Below are 24,358 nucleotides of genomic sequence, written 5' to 3'. Positions count from 1 at the left end.
CCATTCCATGTTGTGGCACGCGGCATTGACAACGCCTGTAAGCTCGATCTTCCAAGTGAGTATACTGTCTCGGCTACCTCTAATGTTGCACCTAAGTCCCTATCTTGCAGATGATGAGGTCGATTTGAGGACAAACCTGTCGCAAGAGGAGGGAATAATGAGGTGGTCGAAGAAGCTTTCCAAGTGGAGAAACTGAAGGTGCCATTGGGGACCATGACACGAGCTCGCGCGAAGATATTCAATGAAACACTTCAAATATTGGTTCATGCAGCCCGAGAGTCGAGTGGAGAGCCAAAGGACATCGAGGGCCACAACGAATCTAGGTTTGTTTACCTAGTTTTGGACATCGAGGGACATCGAGACCCCCGTACAGCTCAGCGTAGGGACTAACTATGCGGCCTACATGGCCTAGCCCATTGACTCAAGGACTAACAACGACGAAGGTCCAGACCACAAGCTAGTTGGACCTCTTTATTACACTATACTAAACTAATAATGTCTCATGGGCTACTGAGCTTCAGTGATGGCTGAAACTAGGACAACAAGCCTAGCCTCGTTGAGGCCCTCGACGGCCTTTGGCTCTCCACTCGACTCTTGGCACGCACGAACCAACGTTTGTAGTGTCTCGTTCAATCTTTTCGTGCGAGCTCGTGTCATAGGACCCAGTGGCGTCTTCACTTGCTCCACTTGGATGGCTCCCCCGACCTCCTCATCATTCCCCTCCTCTTGTGAAAGATTTGTCCTCAAATCGACCTCATCATTTGCAAGATAGGGACTTAGGTCAGCAACATTAAAGGTAGCCGAGACATTATACTCACCTGGAAGATCGAGCTTGTATGCGTTGTCATTGATGCGCGCCATCACTTGGAATGGTCTATCTCCACGAGGGAGCAACTTGTTGCGATGTTGGACAGGGAAACGCTCCTTGCTCAGGTGTAACCAGACCCAGTCGCCTGGGTCAAACACCATGCGAAGTCGACCCTTGTTGGCATGCTTGAGGTATTGCTGGGTGTGACCTTCAATGTTGGCCTTCACCTGCTGGTGTAAAGCCTGAACAAACTCGGTCTTCTTCTTGCCATCAAGGTTAGTACGCTCAGACAACGGCAAAGGCATCAAATCCGTGGGAGTTAATCGGTTATAAGCAATCTGAAATGGAGAAAACTGTGTAGCACTATGGATGGTACGGTTATAAGCAAACTCAATGTGGGGTAAACACTCCTCCCAAGTTTTGAGATTCTTTTTAATGATGGCCCTAAGTAATGTAGACAATTTGCGATTAACGACCTCTGTTTGGCCATCGGTCTGGGGGTGACTGGATGTAGATAATAGCAACTTACTCCCCAACTTCCCCCACAAAGTCTTCCAGAAGTAAGAGAGAAACTTCACATCTCTATCAGACACAATGGTCCTAGGTACACCATGCAAATGGCAACTTCCTTAAAGAAGAGATCAACTATGTGAGTAGCATCGTCCGTCTTATGACATGGGATAAAATGGGCCATTTTAGAAAATCGGTCAACAATGACAAAAATACTATCATGGCCTCTTTTACTCCAAGGCAGACCAAGTATAAAGTCCATTGAAATGTCAACCCCTGGTTCAGAAGGGATAGGAAGAGGTGTGTATAAACCAAAGGGTTGGAGCATGGACTTGGCACGGTGACAGGTGATGCAACGTGATACCACTCGCTCCACGTCCCGCCTCATGCATGGCCAATAGACGGATGATGGCTCTAGTTGCACCTTTACTTGCTCCACTTCGATGGCAGCGAGACCCCCGTACAGCTCAGCGTAGGGACTAACTATGCGACCTATATGGCCTAGCCCATTGACTCAAGGACTAACAACGACGAAGGTCCAGACCACAAGCTAGTTGGACCTCTTTATTACACTATACTAAACTAATAATGTCTCATGGGCTACTGAGCTTCAGTGATGTCCGAAACTAGGACAACAAGCCTAGCCTCGTGGCGGCCCTCGATGGCCTTTGGCTCTCCACTCGACTCTTGACCCGCACGAACCAATGTTTGTAGTGTCTCGTTCAATTTTTTCGTTCGAGCTCGTGTCATAGGCCCCAGTGGCATCTTCACTTGCTCCACTTGGATGGCTTCCCCGACCTCCTCATCATTCCCCTCCTCTTGTGAAAGTTTTGTTCTCAAATCGACCTCATCATCTGCAAGATAGGGACTTAGGTCAGCAACATTAAAGGTAGCCGAGACATTATACTCACCTGGAAGATCGAGCTTGTATGCGTTGTCATTGATGCGCGCCATAACTTGGAATGGTGATGCGAGACGCGGAAGCAACTTCGGATCTAGAGGAACACGATGAAGATTGGATGGGGTTGAACCTGAACTTGGACCACTCCAGAACAGATTTAACGGTAGAGGACGCCACAATCAAGTATGTGTGCTTGATTGATAAGTCAAGAACAGCCTAGGATCAACTCTAGGATGTTCAACTTAGCTTTCACAAGCTAAGGGAATTTGCCACAAGGAATGGACGAAATTCTGGAAATTTTATTCAATACTCTCAAAAACTGAATGTAACATGCGGCTTGAGGCTATTAATAGCCGTGACTAAGACCTAATAAACTGGAAAAATAACAAGGAAAGTTCGGCCAGCCCCTTGGGCCTTCACTTGACCGAAAGCTAGCCCAACTAACTATAGATCCCCGTACGGCTCAGCGAGGGTACTTAACTGCAGCTTAGCCCGCTATCTGGAGCTTGAACACTTGCATCTTCAATTGTAAGCAGCATTTTAGTAGTCGTGCAAGGATATTCCAACTCAATTCCTTCAATGGCCGGTTTCTCTTGGATTTGGATGGCCGGTTTCGACAACTTGACTCGAAAAGCAAATAAAAAAAAAGGATATAACGTGATACCTCTTAATTAGCTCTGATTACCAACTGATACGAACGTCGCCAACCTTGTGACGAAACCCGTAATAGATTAGCTTCAGGATCGACAAGAGGACACCAAGTTTGAAGCGGATGACCTCAACCCGTTAATCACGTGGTTAACGAACCTTGGTATAATGGTAGAAGATGCCACAACCTAGTGCGATTCTAGATTGATAAGTCACGAACACCTAGAGAAATTCTAAGGTATTCAAGAAGCCTTGGAGAAACCAAGAAAACTCTCAAAATCTGATTTATTGATTGAATGCCTAAACCATTGGAAGTGTGGGCTATTTATAGCCTTACATAGAGATGAACAACTAAATGTGGAACTAGTCTAGAGTTGTGGTCTTGACTAAGACTAACAATTGTAGGCTTGACTATTCCATAAGACTAAGAATTGTGGGCTTGACCAAACCTTATGAGGTCATCCCTTAGGTAAACAACCTTATGAGGTCATTGCTTAGGTAAATAACCTTATGAGATCATCGCTTAGGTAAATAAAGCAAGGCTATGGACCATTAAGCCCTTATTACAATGACTTAACTAAAACAGCAAATGTGACTAGAGAAGGGTCACACATGGTTCTCTTTGGCGTGCACTACATGGATGACTTTCATTCCTTCATGCTCAAGCCCCTCAATGACCTTGGGGACAATTTCTTGGCCTTGTATCTCATGAACAAGTCCTTGGAGTTCCTTCCTCATCTTGTTAGCTCGTGCTCGAGTTACGGGTCCTAGGGGAACTCGAATAGTTCGCACTGGTGTCTCTTGATTCGTATCATCCCCCTCCTCTTCAAAAGGATTTGTCCTCAAATCAGCTTCATCGTCTGCAAGAAAAGGAGATAGATCAGAGACATTGAATGTAGCGCTCACATTGTACTCACCGGGTAGGTCCAGTTTGTAAGCATTGTCATTGATGCGCTTGATGACTTGGAACGGCCCATCTCCTCAGGGAAGTAATTTATTGCGCCTTTGGACTGGGAACCTTTCCTTGCGTAGATGTAACCACACCCAGTCACCAGGTTCAAACACAACGTGTTGGCGTCCCTTGTTAACCCGTTGAGCAACTTGGTCCATCCTTCGCTCAATGTTTAGGCGTACCTGCTCGTGTAATTTCTTGACAAAATCTGCTCGTTTAGCACCATCCATGTTAATGAGCTCAGAAGAAGGTAAAGGTGATAAGTCTAGTGGTGTTAAAGGATTAAAACCATAGACTATTTCAAATGGTGAAAAATGAGTAGAACTATGCACCGTGCGATTGTATGCAAACTCAACATGGGGTAAACACTCTTCCCAGGTTCTAATGTTTTTTCTAATGATGGCACGCAAGAGTGTAGATAGTGTACGATTGACAACCTCAGTTTGGCCATCAGTTTGTGGGTGACTAGTGGTAGAAAATAGCAATTTGGTACCCAATTTTCCCCACAAAGTTTTCCAAAAGTAACTCAAAAATTTGACATCCCTATCAGAGACAATTGTCCTAGGCATGCCGTGCAATCTAATGATTTCTTTGAAAAACAAATCAGCAATGTGCGATGCATCATCTGTTTTGTGACATGGTATAAAATGTGCCATTTTTGAAAATCTGTCAACAATAACAAAGATGCTATCATTTCCCCTCTTTGACCTAGGCAACCCTAAAACAAAATCCATGGAAATGTCGGTCCAAGGTTCCTTAGGTACAGGTAAAGGACTATAAAGGCCATAGGGTTGAAGTTTAGACTTAGCTTTGTGGCAAGTAATGCATTTAGCCACCATTCGCTCCACATCTCGTTTCATCCTTGGCCAATGGAAGTGCTCTTGAAGGATAGCTAAGGTTTTAGCTACGCCAAAGTGTCCCATCAAGCCACCTCCGTGTGCTTCCCTAACAAGTAAAGAGCGAATAGAGCAGTTAGGTATACATAGTCGATTGAGGTAGAAAAGAAATCCATCAAGGATGTAGAATTTACCTTGAGTTGCTGAACCACAAGAGTCATAAATACCTGAGAAATCTGGGTCATTGGTGTATAACTCTTTGACTAATTCAAATCCTAACAACCTTGCATCAAGTTGAGTGAGCAAAGAGTACCGACGTGATAATGCATCAGCAACAACATTAGTTTTCCCCACTTTGTACTTAATCACATAAGGGAAGGTTTCAATAAATGCAATCCACCTAACATGACGCTTATTCAACTTGTGTTGTGACTTAATGTGCTTAAGCGACTCATGGTCAGTGTGTATGACAAATTCCCTTGGTCTCAAGTAATGTTGCCAAGTTTCTAAAGCACGGATTAAGGAGTACAACTCCTTATCATAAGTGGAATAGTTCAAAGCTGCCCCATTGAGTTTTTCACTAAAGTATGCAATTGGTTTGCCCTCTTGCATTAGGACAGCTCCAATACCCACCCCAGATGCATCACACTCTATTTCAAACATCTTGTCAAAGCATGGTAATGCAAGTAGTGGTGCATGTGTGAGTTGATGTTTAAGCATTTGGAAAGCACGTACTTGAGCATCTCTCCACACAAATGGCTCATTTTTCTTAATTACAGCAGTTAGAGGTGCAGCAATGGTACTAAAATCTTTAACAAATCGTCTATAAAAACTAGCAAGACCATGGAAGCTACGTACCTCACCCACCGTGCTTGGAGTAGGCCATTCTCGAATTGCTTTAACCTTCTCCTCGTCCACTTTGATTCCCTGTTTACTCACAACAAAGCCTAGGAAGACAAGTTGATCAGTACAAAAGGAGCACTTCTTAAGGTTAGCATAGAGCTTTTCCCTTCGAAGTACATCAAGAACAAGCTTCACATGTTCAACATGCTCATCTAAGCTCCTACTATAAATCAGGATATCGTCAAAATATACAACTACAAATTTTCCAAGGAATGGACGAAGTACGTGGTTCATCAACCTCATGAACGTACTAGGTGCATTAGTTAGTCCAAATGGCATAACTAACCACTCGTACAAGCCATGTTTGGTTTTAAAGGTCGTTTTCCATTCATCCCCCTCTTTCATCCTAATTTGATGATAACCGCTTTTTAGATCAATTTTAGTGAAAATCACAGCACCATATAGCTCATCTAACATATCATCAAGTCTAGGAATAGGGTGACGATATTTTACCGTTATTGCATTAACGGCCCTACAGTCAGTGCACATTCGCCAACTTCCATCCTTTTTAGGCACCAAGATGACGGGAACCGCACATGGGCTCAAGCTTTCTCGTGCCCATCCCTTTGTTAGAAGCTCTTCGATTTGGCGTTGGAGCTCCTTTGTCTCATCTGGACCCATTTTGTAGGCTGGTCTGTTAGGAAGTGGGGCACCTGGAACCAAGTCAATTTGATGCTCAATTCCCCTTATTGGTGGTAGTCCATTTGGAATCTCATCGGGAAAGACATCCTCATAATCCTGCAAAAGAGAGACAATACTAGATGGTAGAGTGTTAGTAAGATCACTTGTAACAACCAACACCTCTTTGCACAAAAGTACAAAGATGGGTGTATTAACACTCAAAGCCTTTCTTACTACATTGGCTTTTATCAATAGACTTTGCCTTTTCTCTCTCTTTTCAATTTTGGCCGGCTCACTATATGTCTTTTTCCTCTCAATTTTCTCGGCCTTATCATTTCCTGTTGAGCTCTCGATTTTTTCTATTTTTTTCTTCTCATTCTCAAGCTCGCTCTCCTTGTTCAGGCTTTCTTGATCTTCACGAACTTGGATAGGAGTGAGTGGCACAAGCACAATCCTCTTCTCGCCTTGCTTGAAGGAGTATTTATTGGTAATGCCATCGAATGTAACTCCCTTGTCGAATTGCCATGGTCTCCCCAATAGTATGTGACATGCTTGCATAGGGACCACGTCGCATAACACCACGTCCTCATACTTTCCAATTCGGAAAGGTACTTGGACTTGCTTGGTCACACGAACATCCCCACTATCATTCAACCATTGCAAACGATAAGGTGTTGGATGTCGTAGAGTGGGTAGTGCTAGTTTCTCCACCATCAAGGCACTAGCGACGTTAGCACAACTACCTCCATCTATGATCAAACTACATACCTTGCCTTTGATATAGCAACGGGTGTAGAAAATGTTCTCCCTTTGTGCATGGTCGGCAGCTTTCACTTGGGTTGCTAAGGCTCGTCTGACAACGAGTCCAACTCGTTCATCGACGGGTAATGCTTCCTCTTTTTCCTCAAGGGATGGCAACTCCTCCTTCTCATCCTCATCATCGGTGAAAAACTCACCATTGGGTAAGATGATCATAGTGCGTTGGTTCAGGCATTGGCTAGCAATATGCCCTCGGCCTTGGCATTTGAAGCATCTAGTATCTCGATTTCGCCCCATGCTTGACTCAATGGCAGTCTTTGGTGTTGCCGTAGACTCCCACTTAGTCATATCTGGCCTTGGTCTTGAAGGGATGGAATTACTCGGCCCTTTATCCTCTTTCTTTGGTGGTGTAGTTCGGAGATAAGAGGGTGAAAAGTTGGAGTAACTCCGAGTCGAACCCCTCCTCTTAATCCTCCTTTCAATCTTGATGGCCTTTTCCACCAAATCCCCAAGTTCCACATAGTGGTGTAACTCTACTTGGTCAGCGATTTCGGGCCTTAGTCCGTTCAAGAAGCGTGCCATTGTTGCTTCTCGATCCTCCATGATGTCTGCCCGTAGCATGAGTATTTCCATTTCTTTGTGATAGTCCTCGACACTTCGTGCTCCTTGGTTGAGGCTTTGAAGCTTTTGGTACAAGTCACGGTAGTAGTGACTAGGTACGAAACGCTTCCTCATTAGTCGTCTTAGCTCTGTCCAAGTTTGTATGGTAGGTTCACGACTCCTCCTTCGACTAGTGGAGAGTTGATCCCACCACACAACGGCGTAGTCGGTGAATTCGACCACGGCCAACTTGACCTTTTGCTCTTCCGAGTAAGTATTGCAGTCGAAAACAAGTTCAATCCGCTTCTCCCACTCTAAGTAGGCATCAGGGTCTGATCGTCCTTGGAAAGGCGGAATTTTCATCTTTATGCCCGGAATGTGGTCATTTGAAGGCCTAGCATCACGCTTGGACCTACTTTGCTTATGCTCATAGTTGTTGTCTGAGTTAGAGTCGCTAGACTCATGTGCATAAGCCTTTCCACGGCTGCCTTTGGAGCTTCCATGAGACAACTCTAAGCTGTCAATGCGTTGGTGCATCAGTTCAAGTTTTTGGTCCATCATGCGTCCCAATTCGCCTTTGATTGCTTCTGTGAAAAGTTTAAGATCAAAAGCTTGGGAGCTTGCTCCCCCCTCGTTAGCCATGGTAGGGTAAAAAAAAAATAATGGAAAGAAGCAAAGTTTATCTCGCACACTTCCTCACGTGTTTACTCTCGCTCTCGTGTTTGAACACTCTAAGAACTCACCAAGGTATTTTCAAGGCTCCTCGGTCAACTCCTCGAAGAAGTTAGAACTCCTTCTAGTGTGGATCGACTTACCAACCAAGGTCACAAGATTGTAGCACTTTGAACGAAAAAAGAACAAAAGATGAAGGGACTGACCACGACTCAATGAATGACTCAAAGTTGAATTTTAAGGATCCTAGACAAAAACTCTACCCAAAACTGGAATTTTGAGCTGCTGGTTGCTGCATTTCTGGGCAGTGTTTTGGTAGATAAATGGACACTTAGAGGATTCAGAATGACACTTAAAACTAACCTAATGATGCACGAAAATTTCCAGAATTAATGATTGGACAGAAATTCCCCAATGGTTGCAAAGATGGAATCCGAATGGAAGATGAATTTGTGTTGTGGTAGGACTGTTTTGGAAACCCAAGGCTGACTTTTCTTCTTTAATCCTTTGGAAACAAGGATTAGTCTTCCTATTTCCTGGTTCCCATAAATTCTAAGGTCAAGTTCAAGATTGGAACTGATTTGGTTGTTTTTGGGAACAAGGGTGGAAAATTTGACTTGAACAGGTTGGAAAATTTGACTTGAATAGGTTGGGAAATTTGACTTGAATAGGCTGAATATTCTTCTTCTTCCTTTGTTTTTGTTTTCTAATCATCCAAGAAGAGCCAAATTTCGTGGCTAAAATGTTCTTAGTCAAGAAAGAAGATTGTTGTGGTGAAGACAAGGATTTTGGCAGCTGAAAATTTGCAGCCTTGTTGTTTACCAAGATTTGGTTCCCAAAACCCAGAAACTTCAAGATTCTTTCAAGAATTCAAGATGTTAATTCCCAGAATTCAAGAAACACAAAATTGAAGATGATTTCCTCCCTAAACAATCCAAGATTTCACGATTCGATCAAGACAGATTTTGGTTGGCTTCAAGAATCCCAACTAAAGTTCCAAGAACTTCAAGATTATGGTTTTAAACAATCAGGAACTTCAAGAAACCCAAGTTTTGGTCAAGACAGATTTCCAGGAATTTTTGTAAGGTTAGCCAGCTATTTTTTTTTTTTTGTATGTAAACAAGAGCACAAGGTAATAACTAGATAGGACTCTAAAACCCTTGCTACAAACTGATTTTTTTCGGATGAACAGTAACCTCGAATGATCAAATAGAACAAAAGACTGGAATTGAATGGATATAACAGGATAGAAACAAGACTCAAACAAGGAATCAAGAATAAGACACAAAAAAAAAGGCTGGACCAAACCAGGCTAACCACAGCAATTAACAACAACTAGACACAAGTTTATGTCGTAACAAATCTGGAAAAATAATGCAAGAACACGAAGTAACAAATCTGGAAATTGCGGATAGCAACTTAGAACACGAAAACAGAATTTTCGACAACTTGACTCGAAAAGCAAATAAAAAAAAAAGGATATAACGTGATACCTCTTAATTAGCTCTGATTACCAACTGATACGAACGTCGCCAACCATGTGACGAAACCCGTAAAAGATTAGCTTCAGGATCGACAAGAGGACACCAAGTTTGAAGCGGATGACCTCAACCCGTTAATCACGTGGTTAACGAACCTTGGTATAATGGTAGAAGACGCCACAACCTAGTGCGATTCTAGATTGATAAGTCACGAACACCTAGAGAAATTCTAAGGTATTCAAGAAGCCTTGGAGAAACCAAGAAAACTCTCAAAATCTGATTTATTGATTGAATGCCTAAACCATTGGAAGTGTGGGCTATTTATAGCCTTACATAGAGATGAACAACTAAATGTGGAACTAGTCTAGAGTTGTGGTCTTGACTAAGACTAACAATTGTAGGCTTGACTATTCCATAAGACTAAGAATTGTGGGCTTGACCAAACCTTATGAGGTCATCCCTTAGGTAAACAACCTTATGAGGTCATTGCTTAGGTAAATAACCTTATGAGATCATCGCTTAGGTAAATAAAGCAAGGCTATGGACCATTAAGCCCTTATTACAATGACTTAACTAAAACAGCAAATGTGACTAGAGAAGGGTCACACATGGTTCTCTTTGGCGTGCACTACATGGATGACTTTCATTCCTTCATGCTCAAGCCCCTCAATGACCTTGGGGACAATTTCTTGGCCTTGTATCTCATGAACAAGTCCTTGGAGTTCCTTCCTCATCTTGTTAGCTCGTGCTCGAGTTACGGGTCCTAGGGGAACTCGAATAGTTCGCACTGGTGTCTCTTGGTTCGTATCACACCTGGGTCAAACACCATGCGACGCCGACCCTTGTTGCCATGCTTGAGGTATTGCTGGGTGCGACCTTCAATGTTGGCCTTCACCTGCTGGTGTAAAGCCTGAACAAACTCGGCCTTCTTCTTGCCATCAAGGTTAGTACGATCAGACAACGGCAAAGGCATCAAATCCAAAGGAGTTAATCGGTTATAAGCAATCTGAAATGGAGAAAACTGTGTAGCACTATGGATGGTACGGTTATAAGCAACTCAACGTGGGGGAAACACTCCTCCCAAGTTTTGAGATTCTTTTTAATGATGGCCCTAAGTAATGTAGACAATGTGCGATTAACGACCTCTGTTTGGCCATCGGTCTGGGGGTGAATGGATGAAGAAAATAGCAACTTACTCCCCAACTTCCCCCACAAAGTCTTCCAGAAGTAAGAGAGAAACTTCACATCTCTATCAGGCACAATGGTCCTAGGTACACCATGCAAACGACAACTTCCTTAAAGAAGATATCAACTATGTGAATAGCATCGTCTGTCTTATGACATGGGATAAAATGGGCCATTTTAGAAAATCGGTCAACAATGACAAAAATACTATCATGGCCTCTTTTACACCTAGGCAGACCAAGTATAAAGTCCATTGAAATGTCAACCCCTGGTTCAGAAGGGATAGGTAGAGGTGTGTACAAACCAAAGGGTTGGAGCATGGACTTGGCACGGTGACAGGTGATGCAGCGTGATACCACTCGCTCCACGTCCAGCCTCATGCATGGCCAATAGACGGACGTTGGCTCTAGTTGCACCTTTACTTGCTCCACTTCGATGGCAGCGAGACCCCCGTACAGCTCCGCGTAGGGACTAACTATGCGGCCTATATGGCCTAGCCCATTGACTCAAGGACTAACAACGACGAAGGTCCAGACCACAAGCTAGTTGGACCTCTTTATTACACTATACTAAACTAATAATGTCTCATGGGCTACTGAGCTTCAGTGATGGCCGAAACTAGGACAACAAGCCTAGCCTCGTTGAGGCCCTCGATGGCCTTTGGCTCTCCACTCGACTCTTGGCCCGCACGAACCAATGTTTGTAGTGTCTCGTTCAATCTTTTCGTGCGAGCTCGTGTCATAGGCCCCAGTGGCATCTTCACTTGCTCCACTTGGATGGCTCCCCCGACCTCATCATCATTCCCCTCCTCTTGTGAAAGTTTTGTTCTCAAATCGACCTCATCATCTGCAAGATAGGGACTTAGGTCAGAAACATTAAAGGTAGCCGAGACATTATACTCACCTGGAAGATTGAGCTTGTATGCGTTGTCATTGATGCGCGCCATAACTTGGAATGGTCTATCTCCACGAGGGAGCAACTTGTTGCGATGCTGGACAGGGAAACGCTCCTTGCGCAGGTGTAACCAGACCCAGTCACCTGGGTTAAACGCCATGCGACGCCGACCCTTGTTGGCATACTTGAGGTATTGCTGGGTGCGACCTTCAATGTTGGCCTTCACCTGCTGGTGTAAAGCCTGAACAAACTCGGCCTTCTTCTTGCCATCAAGGTTAGTACGCTCAGACAACGGCAAAGGCATCAAATCCAAAGGAGTTAATGGGTTATAAGCAATCTGAAATGGAGAAAACTGTGTAGCACTATGGATGGTACGGTTATAAGCAACTCAACGTGGGGGAAACACTCCTCCCAAGTTTTGAGATTCTTTTTAATGATGGCCCTAAGTAATGTAGACAATGTGCGATTAACGACCTCTGTTTGGCCATCAGTCTGGGGGTGAATGGATGTAGAAAATAGCAACTTACTCCCCAACTTCCCCCACAAAGTCTTCCAGAAGTAAGAGAGAAACTTCACATCTCTATCAGACACAATGGTGCTAGGTACACCATGCAAACGGCAACTTCCATAAAGAAGAGATCAACTATGTGAGTAGCATCGTCCGTCTTATGACATGGGATAAAATGGCTCATTTTAGAAAATCGGTCAACAATGACAAAAATACTATCATGGCCTCTTTTACTCCAAGGCAGACCAAGTATAAAGTCCATTGAAATGTCAACCCCTGGTTCAGAAGGGATAGGTAGAGGTGTGTACAAACCAAAGGGTTGGAGCATGGACTTGGCACGGTGACAGGTGATGCAGCGTGATACCACTCGCTCCACGTCCAGCCTCATGCATGGCCAATAGACGGACGTTGGCTCTAGTTGCACCTTTACTTGCTCCACTTCGATGGCAGCGAGACCCCCGTACAGCTCCGCGTAGGGACTAACTATGCGGCCTATATGGCCTAGCCCATTGACTCAAGGACTAACAACGACGAAGGTCCAGACCACAAGCTAGTTGGACCTCTTTATTACACTATACTAAACTAATAATGTCTCATGGGCTACTGAGCTTCAGTGATGGCCGAAACTAGGACAACAAGCCTAGCCTCGTTGAGGCCCTCGATGGCCTTTGGCTCTCCACTCGACTCTTGGCCCGCACGAACCAATGTTTGTAGTGTCTCGTTCAATCTTTTCGTGCGAGCTCGTGTCATAGGCCCCAGTGGCATCTTCACTTGCTCCACTTGGATGGCTCCCCCGACCTCATCATCATTCCCCTCCTCTTGTGAAAGTTTTGTTCTCAAATCGACCTCATCATCTGCAAGATAGGGACTTAGGTCAGAAACATTAAAGGTAGCCGAGACATTATACTCACCTGGAAGATTGAGCTTGTATGCGTTGTCATTGATGCGCGCCATAACTTGGAATGGTCTATCTCCACGAGGGAGCAACTTGTTGCGATGCTGGACAGGGAAACGCTCCTTGCGCAGGTGTAACCAGACCCAGTCACCTGGGTTAAACGCCATGCGACGCCGACCCTTGTTGGCATACTTGAGGTATTGCTGGGTGCGACCTTCAATGTTGGCCTTCACCTGCTGGTGTAAAGCCTGAACAAACTCGGCCTTCTTCTTGCCATCAAGGTTAGTACGCTCAGACAACGGCAAAGGCATCAAATCCAAAGGAGTTAATGGGTTATAAGCAATCTGAAATGGAGAAAACTGTGTAGCACTATGGATGGTACGGTTATAAGCAACTCAACGTGGGGGAAACACTCCTCCCAAGTTTTGAGATTCTTTTTAATGATGGCCCTAAGTAATGTAGACAATGTGCGATTAACGACCTCTGTTTGGCCATCAGTCTGGGGGTGAATGGATGTAGAAAATAGCAACTTACTCCCCAACTTCCCCCACAAAGTCTTCCAGAAGTAAGAGAGAAACTTCACATCTCTATCAGACACAATGGTGCTAGGTACACCATGCAAACGGCAACTTCCATAAAGAAGAGATCAACTATGTGAGTAGCATCGTCCGTCTTATGACATGGGATAAAATGGCTCATTTTAGAAAATCGGTCAACAATGACAAAAATACTATCATGGCCTCTTTTACTCCAAGGCAGACCAAGTATAAAGTCCATTGAAATGTCAACCCCTGGTTCAGAAGGGATAGGTAGAGGTGTGTACAAACCAAAGGGTTGGAGCATGGACTTGGCACGGTGACAGGTGATGCAGCGTGATACCACTCGCTCCACGTCCAGCCTCATGCATGGCCAATAGACGGACGTTGGCTCTAGTTGCACCTTTACTTGCTCCACTTCGATGGCAGCGAGACCCCCGTACAGCTCCGCGTAGGGACTAACTATGCGGCCTATATGGCCTAGCCCATTGACTCAAGGACTAACAACGACGAAGGTCCAGACCACAAGCTAGTTGGACCTCTTTATTACACTATACTAAACTAATAATGTCTCATGGGCTACTGAGCTTCAGTGATGGCCGAAACTAGGACAACAAGCCTAGCCTCGTTGAGGCCCTCGATGGCCTTTGGCTCTCCACTCGACTCTTGGCCCGCACGAACCAATGTTTGTAGTGTCTCGTTCAATCTTTTCGTGCGAGCTCGTGTCATAGGCCCCAGTGGCATCTTCACTTGCTCCACTTGGATGGCTCCCCCGACCTCATCATCATTCCCCTCCTCTTGTGAAAGTTTTGTTCTCAAATCGACCTCATCATCTGCAAGATAGGGACTTAGGTCAGAAACATTAAAGGTAGCCGAGACATTATACTCACCTGGAAGATTGAGCTTGTATGCGTTGTCATTGATGCGCGCCATAACTTGGAATGGTCTATCTCCACGAGGGAGCAACTTGTTGCGATGCTGGACAGGGAAACGCTCCTTGCGCAGGTGTAACCAGACCCAGTCACCTGGGTTAAACGCCATGCGACGCCGACCCTTGTTGGCATACTTGAGGTATTGCTGGGTGCGACCTTCAATGTTGGCCTTCACCTGCTGGTGTAAAGCCTGAACAAACTCGGCCTTCTTCTTGCCATCAAGGTTAGTACGCTCAGACAACGGCAAAGGCATCAAATCCAAAGGAGTTAATGGGTTATAAGCAATCTGAAATGGAGAAAACTGTGTAGCACTATGGATGGTACGGTTATAAGCAACTCAACGTGGGGGAAACACTCCTCCCAAGTTTTGAGATTCTTTTTAATGATGGCCCTAAGTAATGTAGACAATGTGCGATTAACGACCTCTGTTTGGCCATCAGTCTGGGGGTGAATGGATGTAGAAAATAGCAACTTACTCCCCAACTTCCCCCACAAAGTCTTCCAGAAGTAAGAGAGAAACTTCACATCTCTATCAGACACAATGGTGCTAGGTACACCATGCAAACGGCAACTTCCATAAAGAAGAGATCAACTATGTGAGTAGCATCGTCCGTCTTATGACATGGGATAAAATGGCTCATTTTAGAAAATCGGTCAACAATGACAAAAATACTATCATGGCCTCTTTTACTCCAAGGCAGACCAAGTATAAAGTCCATTGAAATGTCAACCCCTGGTTCAGAAGGGATAGGTAGAGGTGTGTACAAACCAAAGGGTTGGAGCATGGACTTGGCACGGTGACAGGTGATGCAGCGTGATACCACTCGCTCCACGTCCAGCCTCATGCATGGCCAATAGACGGACGTTGGCTCTAGTTGCACCTTTACTTGCTCCACTTCGATGGCAGCGAGACCCCCGTACAGCTCCGCGTAGGGACTAACTATGCGGCCTATATGGCCTAGCCCATTGACTCAAGGACTAACAACGACGAAGGTCCAGACCACAAGCTAGTTGGACCTCTTTATTACACTATACTAAACTAATAATGTCTCATGGGCTACTGAGCTTCAGTGATGGCCGAAACTAGGACAACAAGCCTAGCCTCGTTGAGGCCCTCGATGGCCTTTGGCTCTCCACTCGACTCTTGGCCCGCACGAACCAATGTTTGTAGTGTCTCGTTCAATCTTTTCGTGCGAGCTCGTGTCATAGGCCCCAGTGGCATCTTCACTTGCTCCACTTGGATGGCTCCCCCGACCTCATCATCATTCCCCTCCTCTTGTGAAAGTTTTGTTCTCAAATCGACCTCATCATCTGCAAGATAGGGACTTAGGTCAGAAACATTAAAGGTAGCCGAGACATTATACTCACCTGGAAGATTGAGCTTGTATGCGTTGTCATTGATGCGCGCCATAACTTGGAATGGTCTATCTCCACGAGGGAGCAACTTGTTGCGATGCTGGACAGGGAAACGCTCCTTGCGCAGGTGTAACCAGACCCAGTCACCTGGGTTAAACGCCATGCGACGCCGACCCTTGTTGGCATACTTGAGGTATTGCTGGGTGCGACCTTCAATGTTGGCCTTCACCTGCTGGTGTAAAGCCTGAACAAACTCGGCCTTCTTCTTGCCATCAAGGTTAGTACGCTCAGACAACGGCAAAGGCATCAAATCCAAAGGAGTTAATGGGTTATAAGCAATCTGAAATGGAGAAAACTGTGTAGCACTATGGATGGTACGGTTATAAGCAACTCAACGTGGGGGAAACACTCCTCCCAAGTTTTGAGATTCTTTTTAATGATGGCCCTAAGTAATGTAGACAATGTGCGATTAACGACCTCTGTTTGGCCATCAGTCTGGGGGTGAATGGATGTAGAAAATAGCAACTTACTCCCCAACTTCCCCCACAAAGTCTTCCAGAAGTAAGAGAGAAACTTCACATCTTTATCAGACACAATGGTGCTAGGTACACCATGCAAACGGCAACTTCCTTAAAGAAGAGATCAACTATGTGAGTAGCATCGTCCGTCTTATGACATGGGATAAAATGGCTCATTTTAGAAAATCGGTCAACAATGACAAAAATACTATCATGGCCTCTTTTACTCCAAGGCAGACCAAGTATAAAGTCCATTGAAATGTCAACCCCTGGTTCAGAAGGGATAGGTAGAGGTGTGTACAAACCAAAGGGTTGGAGCATGGACTTGGCACGGTGACAGGTGATGCAGCGTGATACCACTCGCTCCACGTCCCGCCTCATGCATGGCCAATAGACGGACGATGGCTCTAGTTGCACCTTTACTTGCTCCACTTCGATGGCAGCGAGACCCCTGTACAGCTCCGCGTAGGGACTAACTATGCGGCCTATATGGCCTAGCCCATTGACTCAAGGACTAACAACGACGAAGGTCCCGACCACAAGCTTGTTGGACCTCTTTATTACACTATACTAAACTAATAATGTCTCATGGGCTACTGAGCTTCAGTGATTGCCGAAACTAGGCCAACAAGCCTAGTCTCGTTGAGGCCCTCGATGGCCTTTGGCTCTCCACTCGACTCTTGGCCCGCACGAACCACTGTTTGTAGTGTCTCGTTCAATCTTTTCGTGCGAGCTCGTGTCATAGGCCCCAATGGTATCTTCACTTGCTCCACTTGGATGGCTCCCCCGACCTCCTCATCATTCCCCTCCTCTTGTGAAAGTTTTGTTCTCAAATCGACCTCATCATCTGCAAGATAGGGACTTAGGTCAGCAACATTAAAGGTAGCCGAGACATTATACTCACCTGGAAGATCGAGCTTGTATGCGTTGTCATTGATGCGCGCCATAACTTGGAATGGTCTATCTCCACGAGGGAGCAACTTGTTGTGATGCTGGACAGGGAAACGCTCCTTGCGCAGGTGTAACCAGACCCAGTCACCTGGGTTAAACACCATGCGACGCCGACCCTTGTTGCCATGCTTGAGGTATTGCTGGGTGCGACCTTCAATGTTGGCCTTCACCTGCTGGTGTAAAGCCTGAACAAACTCGGCCTTCTTCTTGCCATCAAGGTTAGTACGCTCAGACAACGGCAAAGGCATCAAATCCAAAGGAGTTAATCGGTTATAAGCAATCTGAAATGGAGAAAACTGTGTAGCACTATGGATGGTACGGTTATAAGCAAACTCAACGTGGGGTAAACACTCCTCCCAAGTTTTGAGATTCTTTTTAATGATGGCCCTAAGTAATGTAGACAATGTGCGATTAACGACCTCTGTTTGGCCATCGGTCTGGGGGTGAATGGATGTAGAAAATAGCAACTTACTCCCCAACTTCCCCCACAAAGTCTTCCAGAAGTAAGAGAGAAACTTCACATCTCTATCAGACACAATGGTCCTAGGTACACCATGCAAACGGCAACTTCCTTAAAGAAGAGATCAACTATGTGAGTAGCATCGTCCGTCTTATGACATGGGATAAAATGGCTCATTTTAGAAAATCGGTCAACAATGACAAAAATACTATCATGGCCTCTTTTACTCCAAGGCAGACCAAGTATAAAGTCCATTGAAATGTCAACCCCTGGTTCAGAAGGGATAGGTAGAGGTGTGTACAAACTAGGGGTGCAGAGAATTCGAGTAGCTTGAATCGAGCTCGCGAGTAGCTTGATTAGCTACTCGAATCGATTTCGAGCAAATTCGAGTTCGAGTCAATCTCGATCTACTTGCTACAGTAAACGAGCTGATCTCGAGTATTTAGGAGTCAGAAATTCGAGCTCGACGAGTAGCTCGAGCTCGGTAGCACATATATATTTTTTATTTTAGTTTATATATCAAATTACTCTTTTAGGTTTGTTAGCTAGAATATTTACGGGCTTAAGCAGTTCCCTGCCAATTAGTAAACAAGGGTGAATAAGTAATTTTGGCTCGAGAATTCTGATGAAATGAGGAAAACTAAAAACGAAAAATGAAAAAGCTTCCGTCGAATTCATCCTTCACAGTTCTTTCTTCTTCTTCGTTCGGCCGTTCCTTCCTCTTCAGCCTCTCTCAAATCGCAATCTCTTATTCTTTGGCTCATCTCCTCAACTGTCACAAGTCACAACTGATCATCTAAAGCTATAAACACTTCAGCAGTTTAGCTCAACTTGGAGTAGGTAGCAGCGTGAGCACTGAGCAGCCGACCTTTGAGTGGGGGTTTCAAATCAAATCAAAACCCATCAATTTCAACAGCTGCATTTGACAAATTAAGGTACTTATTGTGCATTTGTGTAGTAAATATGTGCATTATGAGGTTAAATTTTATAAATGTAATATTAATTTTTAATCTCCAAACCCTAACCAAAAAAATTAGGGGCTGCAGCCTGCGATTCAATATATTCAATTTCCGTATCCCATTCCTTCTCCATTGCTGTACTGGAATTTTGAGGAAATGGAGGGCAGCTCGATTCCTTCAACAAGTGATTCGGTGGTTGGCGCGATAGCTCCAAGAATTGGTAAGTTTCTTGACATTGGCTCTAACATGTTTATGGGTTTTTCTTTGATGTGAAAATGCACTGATTTCAGAAATTTGCTTTAAGTTGGATTATTAAGTGTTAATTAGCTAGTATATTAATGAGATTAATGAGAATATTCTCTGGAGAATAATTTTGATGCTAGCTTATGCAGTTAAACTAAAAGATCTTTTACTTGGGTCAATAACAGCATGAAAACAAGAGTTTCTCAATCGGAACTAAAACTAACCTTTCCTGGAAAACAAAACACTGCATGGAATAGGAAACTGCAGAAAAGGGGATACGTCATAAAGTACAAAAGTTTCTCAATCTGAAGACATATCAAAGCTTCTAATAGCCCCCTTTATGATTCCCTGCCGAATATATATGAAATCTTATCAAAACTTTCAGGCTTTATTGCTACAGTAGTGCTTGAAGTTTCATACAAATTTTCTCTTGGGCCCTGAAGTTTTTCCTAAACTCAGCTCTGAATCTGATTGACCTATTCCTTTTGTTTGTTTCTCGTTGATAAAAATAAGAAAATGTAAACAAAAGGCTTTCTGATTTTATCCAATGCAAATTAAAAAAAAATGGGATACCATAATATCCATTTCAAGATGAGATGGTGGCTGGCATCAATAGTAAATGAGTTTAAGATCCAAAACATTATTGGGATATCAACTCGCATGATCTGTTAGATTGATGTCATTCGCATGATCTGTTTTTGATCGGCTAGACATCCATCTTGTTAGACCTAATTTGATGTATTATAATCTCTAAAACAGGTGTAGCCTCTTCTTTTGTAGAATATTCTTTCTCATGCGAGACCTAAAGCATTGCTTAGCTTAATAATTTTGTTGACTAGTGAACTTCACTTTTTAGAGTTATATAGTCATCTGAAAGTACTTTAACACTTAAACCTCTTTTTCTGTTTTGAAATACCACCTAAGTCTATCATGCAAGTGAACAATTTTAGTTTCTCCGGATATTTAGCTCAAGGATAAATTTAAAATTGTTCTGATTTGCTGCAATTTTGTCCAGTATCACCACATTTTTTTGTGGAAACTTTTCTTATATCTTTCAAATTGTTCTGCATATATTGTCATTTTTTTTGTACATATGAAAGAAAACCGAGGACCACCATATACTACTTGCTAGTGCATTCCACACCCAAGCAATAAGTCTTCTTTTTGGGTATATAGTCAATAACTTTGTTGTTATCCTCCAGCAAGTACTACAGATATCTTTGTCGAACATTCTTCATATCTTCCCAAATTTCCAGGTACTGTTTTATAGGATCTGGATGAATTTCAATTGATGTCTTTGCATCTTCCATTACTACTAAATACATTTTTTGTCTAGTTATGACTTTACTTGATTCTGATGAGTATTTTTTCTTCTTTCGGACTTTACTTGATTCTGATGAGTATTTTTTCTTCTTTCAAAAAGTAGGATGGTATCCACAATCATTGGAAGTCAACCATAGTTTAATCTTTAGGGATGTGGGGTAGAAATATATCATAAATTTTCACCTTTTTTTATTTGAAGCCAGAAATGCTCTCAGTTAGTGTTGATATCTTCCTTGCATTTGCATTTTTCAGGCTCAGCTGTCTTTCTTTATTCAAACTGTTCTGAGTCTCTAGGTTAGTTTTCAAAAAAAAAAAAAAATTGGCAGCTCTCAGTCAAATTTAACATTTGAGTTCTTTCAATCTGACTTCTTTTTTATTTTTAGAATTCTGGGTAATGTGCTTTTAGAATTCAATCTATTCCGCTTTTGAGTGTTAACACTCACATCAAATTAAATTTTATTTTCTGTTGTGAGTAATTGCTTTGAGACTGATACTGATTTGATTGATATTCTCTTTACCTTTATTATGAATTGTTTTATACTTCATACTTTCATAGCATTGAAATATTATATAAGATCTAAATTTGCTATGAACTTTAGCCCTGATATGAATGTTTTTTGGAAGCTGTTTTCCAGATTTGGGTGCTTGTGTGTCATTTTCAATTTTTTTGGGAGCTGTTTTCTAGATTTGGGTGCTTGTGTGTCATTTTCTATTTCTTCTAATGTCTGTTTGATTTGAATTTAATGCTCCGTGTCAAAATATTTGAAGTGGAACTCATTTTAATGTAAATGTTTGTTTATTATTAAAGGCATGTCTATTAGTCCTCCCGAGGTTTCTTCAATACCACATGTGTCTGGGACCGATTCATCCACACCAGTCATGATTAACAGCCCAGTATTTGTAAGCCGTGATACCTATGATCCCACACAAGAGGGTGGTGAAACACAACAAGAGGGAACCGAAGACACCAATAGGCAGCAAGGAGATGAAGCTGAAGATGATGGTAAATTTCGAGTGCCTAAAAGGAATAAAACATCTGAGGCATGGGAAGACTTCGATGATTTGGAAGAAAATGGCATATATTATGCCATCTGTAAACATTGTAGTAAGAAATTGAATCGGGGAAAAACTAAACAAACCAGCAGCATGTGGAGGCATCGGGAAAACTGTTCCGTTAGAAAAGCCAAGCTTAGAAAGGCCGAGCGGCAAACAAAGATAAACTTTCAGCAAGCGAATGAGCGTTTTCCAACTGTACCATCATTGCACACTGGCAAATTCGATATGGAAACAATGAGAGAGGCTGCTGCACATTGGATCTTGATGCACGAGCATCCTTTCACAATTTTGGAGGAAGAGGGTTTCAACATAATGATGAAACGCGGCTGGCCGGAGTGGCAAAAGATTTCACGCATGACAGCTAAAAAAGATTGTACACAGGTGTACGAGATAGAGAAAAAGAAGTTGAAGAACTTGTTGAGGCATGTACAAAAAGTTAGCTTGACCACCGATATGTGGAAATCAAAGAATCAAAAAATTGAATACATGGTGGTGACCGGACATTGGATTGATGGAAATTGGAAGCTTCAGAAGAGAGTGTTAAATTTTGTTCATATTCGACCACCACGTCGAGGAGTTGAGATTTCGGATGCAGTTTTCAAGTGTGCAAAGGAATGGGGAATTGAGGGAAAAATTCACACTATTTCTGTGGACAATGCCTCAAACAATGATGTGGCCGTGAGATTGTTGAAAGATGATTTCGGGAGATGCAAGAAGCTTTTGGGTGGAGGAAAACTGTTTCATGTTCGTTGTTGCGCCCATATCTTGAACCTTATGGTTCAAGATGGCTTGAAGGATATAGTAGATATTTGTGAAAATATTCGAGATAGTGTGGATTTTGTGAACAAGTCTGATGGTAGGGCATTGCTATTTGCAGAAATTGCTCAACACCTACAAATTCCTGGAAACAAATCGCTCCATGATTGTAGGACGAGATGGAATTCAACATATGAAATGTTGAATTGTGCTATAAAATATAAAGAGGTTTTTCCTCGTTTTCAAGTTCGAGAGCCCCTTTATGAGTCTTGTCCATCTTCAGAGGATTGGGAGAAGGTTGAGAAAGTTTGCACCATTTTAGAGAAGTTCTACACAGCCACACACATAATTTCGGGGAGTGAGTATCCAACTAGCAATCTATTCCTCCCTGAGATTCTAAAGGTGAAGAAACTCTTGGATGCACGAGTGAATGATGAAGATGATTTTGTCCGGAGTATGATTACAAGAATGAAGCTCAAGTTTGACAAATACTGGAAAGAGTGTAATTTTTTGATGTCCATTGCAGCTATCTTGGATCCCAGACAGAAAATGCGAGCAATAGAGTTTGCCTTCCCTAAGATGTATTCCGCATATGAAGCTCAAGAGAATATCACATATGTTCGAAAAGCCATCTTTGAGCTTTATGACGAGTACGTTGCTATGGCTACAAGTGGAAGTGCAGGGACAGGTTGTTCATTAAATCCTGCATCCGAAATAGTGTGTCCACCTCGAGCAAGTGCTGACTATTGGGATGATTTGGATGAGTATTGTGGTGAACTCGAATCCGATGAACCCCATAAGAGCGAGTTGGTGGATTACCTAGACAAGCCTCGCCAACTTCCTGGACAAAATCTGAAGGATTTCAACTGTTTAGATTGGTGGAAAATCAACCGATCAGCATACCCGGTACTCTCTCAGTTAGCGGCTGATGTATTGGCCATTCCTATCACTACCGTTGCATCTGAGGCCACCTTTAGTGCTGGAACTAGGGTGATTGATTCATACCGTGCTTCACTTGCTCCGAAGACAGTCCAAACATTAATGTGTGCAGGCGATTGGTGTAGAAATTTACACGGGGTCAAAAAGAAATTGAAAGTAAGTTATATCTATATGAATTTGTTATTGCAGAGATAAATTAGTATTTATTAGTTTGTTTATTGATTTTAAAGTATTACATTATTTGCATTTCCACTACCTAAATGCAGCCACAGAAAGCTCTCAAAGAATATGAGCTGCCCAATGCTTGAAGTTGTGTAAGGAGCAACTACTTTGCTGAAAATCAGGTCCATCTTTTTGTGAATTCTCATTTTCTTATTCTTAATTTGCCATAAGTTGTGTTCAAATTTTAAATTTAAATTGTACATAAGTTGGTTGATTTGTCATTTGTGTATGGCTAGGTGTTGTAGATTGTACACCGAAGTTTGAAGATGCATAAGGAGCAAACAAGCTGTTTCATTTACCAGATTACAAACAAGAGCTTCTAAATGCTCATTAGACTCCAGAAAATTTCCCTAAGTTTTTCCTTTCAATTGGCTGCAGCACTCATTTTTGTATTTTCGTGAAATTCTGATGAGGTTGAGAACAGGTTGTTGCTTATGTTTAATGCTGAAATGTTAATATGGAATTGTGGATCATGGCCACTTAGTTTCTGCATGCGTATGGTGTTTCTTTAGCCATTGTGTTTGTCCTTTTGTTTGTCATTGGTTTCTCGTTTGCGGAATTTCTGAATTTTGGAAGATAGAATTCTTGAATCTTGAATCTTTATTAATCTTATTGATTCCCCTGGCATGTTGATTTCTCATCTGAGGTGACTGCTGCCCTTCGTATTACTGATGGTGCATTGGTGCTGGTTGATTGTATTGAGGGTGTGTGTTCGTGTGTTTTCTTTGCTTTTGGCCGTGTGTTTTCTGGAAAAATTGCCACTGGCATGAAGATTCCCCTGGGCATGTTGATTTCTCATCTGAGGTGACTGCTGCCCTTCGTATTACTGATGGTGCATTGGTGGTGGTTGATTGTATTGAGGATGTGTGTGTCTGTGTGTTTTCTTTACTTTTGGCCGTGTGTTTTCTGGAAAAAGTGCCACTGGCATGAAGGT

At 43.1% G+C, this 24,358-nt stretch overlaps 6 protein-coding genes and 1 pseudogene across 7 annotated transcripts; 1 reads left to right on the top strand and 6 right to left on the bottom strand.

Annotated features, from left to right (window-relative positions):
- Positions 1–507: 507 nt before the first annotated feature.
- LOC140015907 (uncharacterized) lies at positions 508–10,664 on the bottom strand (annotated as a pseudogene).
- An 804-nt stretch (positions 10,665–11,468) lies between these two features.
- LOC140015906 (uncharacterized) lies at positions 11,469–12,074 on the bottom strand. Its single transcript, XM_072068742.1, has one exon. The coding sequence runs from the start codon at positions 12,072–12,074 to the stop codon at positions 11,469–11,471; it is 606 nt and encodes a 201-aa protein (XP_071924843.1).
- An 804-nt stretch (positions 12,075–12,878) lies between these two features.
- Positions 12,879–13,484, bottom strand: LOC140015905 (uncharacterized). Its single transcript, XM_072068741.1, has one exon. It carries the CDS (start codon positions 13,482–13,484, stop codon positions 12,879–12,881), a length of 606 nt encoding a protein of 201 aa, XP_071924842.1.
- An 804-nt stretch (positions 13,485–14,288) lies between these two features.
- Positions 14,289–14,894, bottom strand: LOC140015904 (uncharacterized). Its single transcript, XM_072068740.1, has one exon. It carries the CDS (start codon positions 14,892–14,894, stop codon positions 14,289–14,291), a length of 606 nt encoding a protein of 201 aa, XP_071924841.1.
- Positions 14,895–15,698: 804 nt separating this feature from the next.
- Positions 15,699–16,304, bottom strand: LOC140015903 (uncharacterized). Its single transcript, XM_072068739.1, has one exon. The coding sequence runs from the start codon at positions 16,302–16,304 to the stop codon at positions 15,699–15,701; it is 606 nt and encodes a 201-aa protein (XP_071924840.1).
- Positions 16,305–17,108: 804 nt separating this feature from the next.
- Positions 17,109–17,714, bottom strand: LOC140015902 (uncharacterized). The gene has a single exon (XM_072068738.1). It carries the CDS (start codon positions 17,712–17,714, stop codon positions 17,109–17,111), a length of 606 nt encoding a protein of 201 aa, XP_071924839.1.
- An 815-nt stretch (positions 17,715–18,529) lies between these two features.
- LOC113710719 (zinc finger BED domain-containing protein RICESLEEPER 2-like) lies at positions 18,530–23,880 on the top strand. Of its 2 annotated transcripts, none has more exons than XM_072069822.1 (5): positions 18,530–18,861; positions 18,973–19,105; positions 21,260–23,358; positions 23,469–23,546; positions 23,670–23,880. In XM_072069822.1, exons 2-4 carry the CDS (start codon positions 19,042–19,044, stop codon positions 23,508–23,510), a joined length of 2,205 nt encoding a protein of 734 aa, XP_071925923.1. In that variant the 5' UTR covers positions 18,530–18,861; positions 18,973–19,041; the 3' UTR covers positions 23,511–23,546; positions 23,670–23,880. The 2 variants fall into 2 exon arrangements, with proteins under 2 accessions (XP_071925923.1, XP_071925922.1); XM_072069821.1 differs by having other exon boundaries at positions 23,661–23,880.
- Positions 23,881–24,358: the final 478 nt, after the last annotated feature.

Source organism: Coffea arabica, chromosome 10c, assembly GCF_036785885.1.
Source record: "Coffea arabica cultivar ET-39 chromosome 10c, Coffea Arabica ET-39 HiFi, whole genome shotgun sequence".
NCBI lineage: Eukaryota > Viridiplantae > Streptophyta > Magnoliopsida > Gentianales > Rubiaceae > Coffea > Coffea arabica.
Note: the sequence above shows the minus strand (reverse complement) of the source record. Positions and strands in the feature narration are given on the sequence as shown.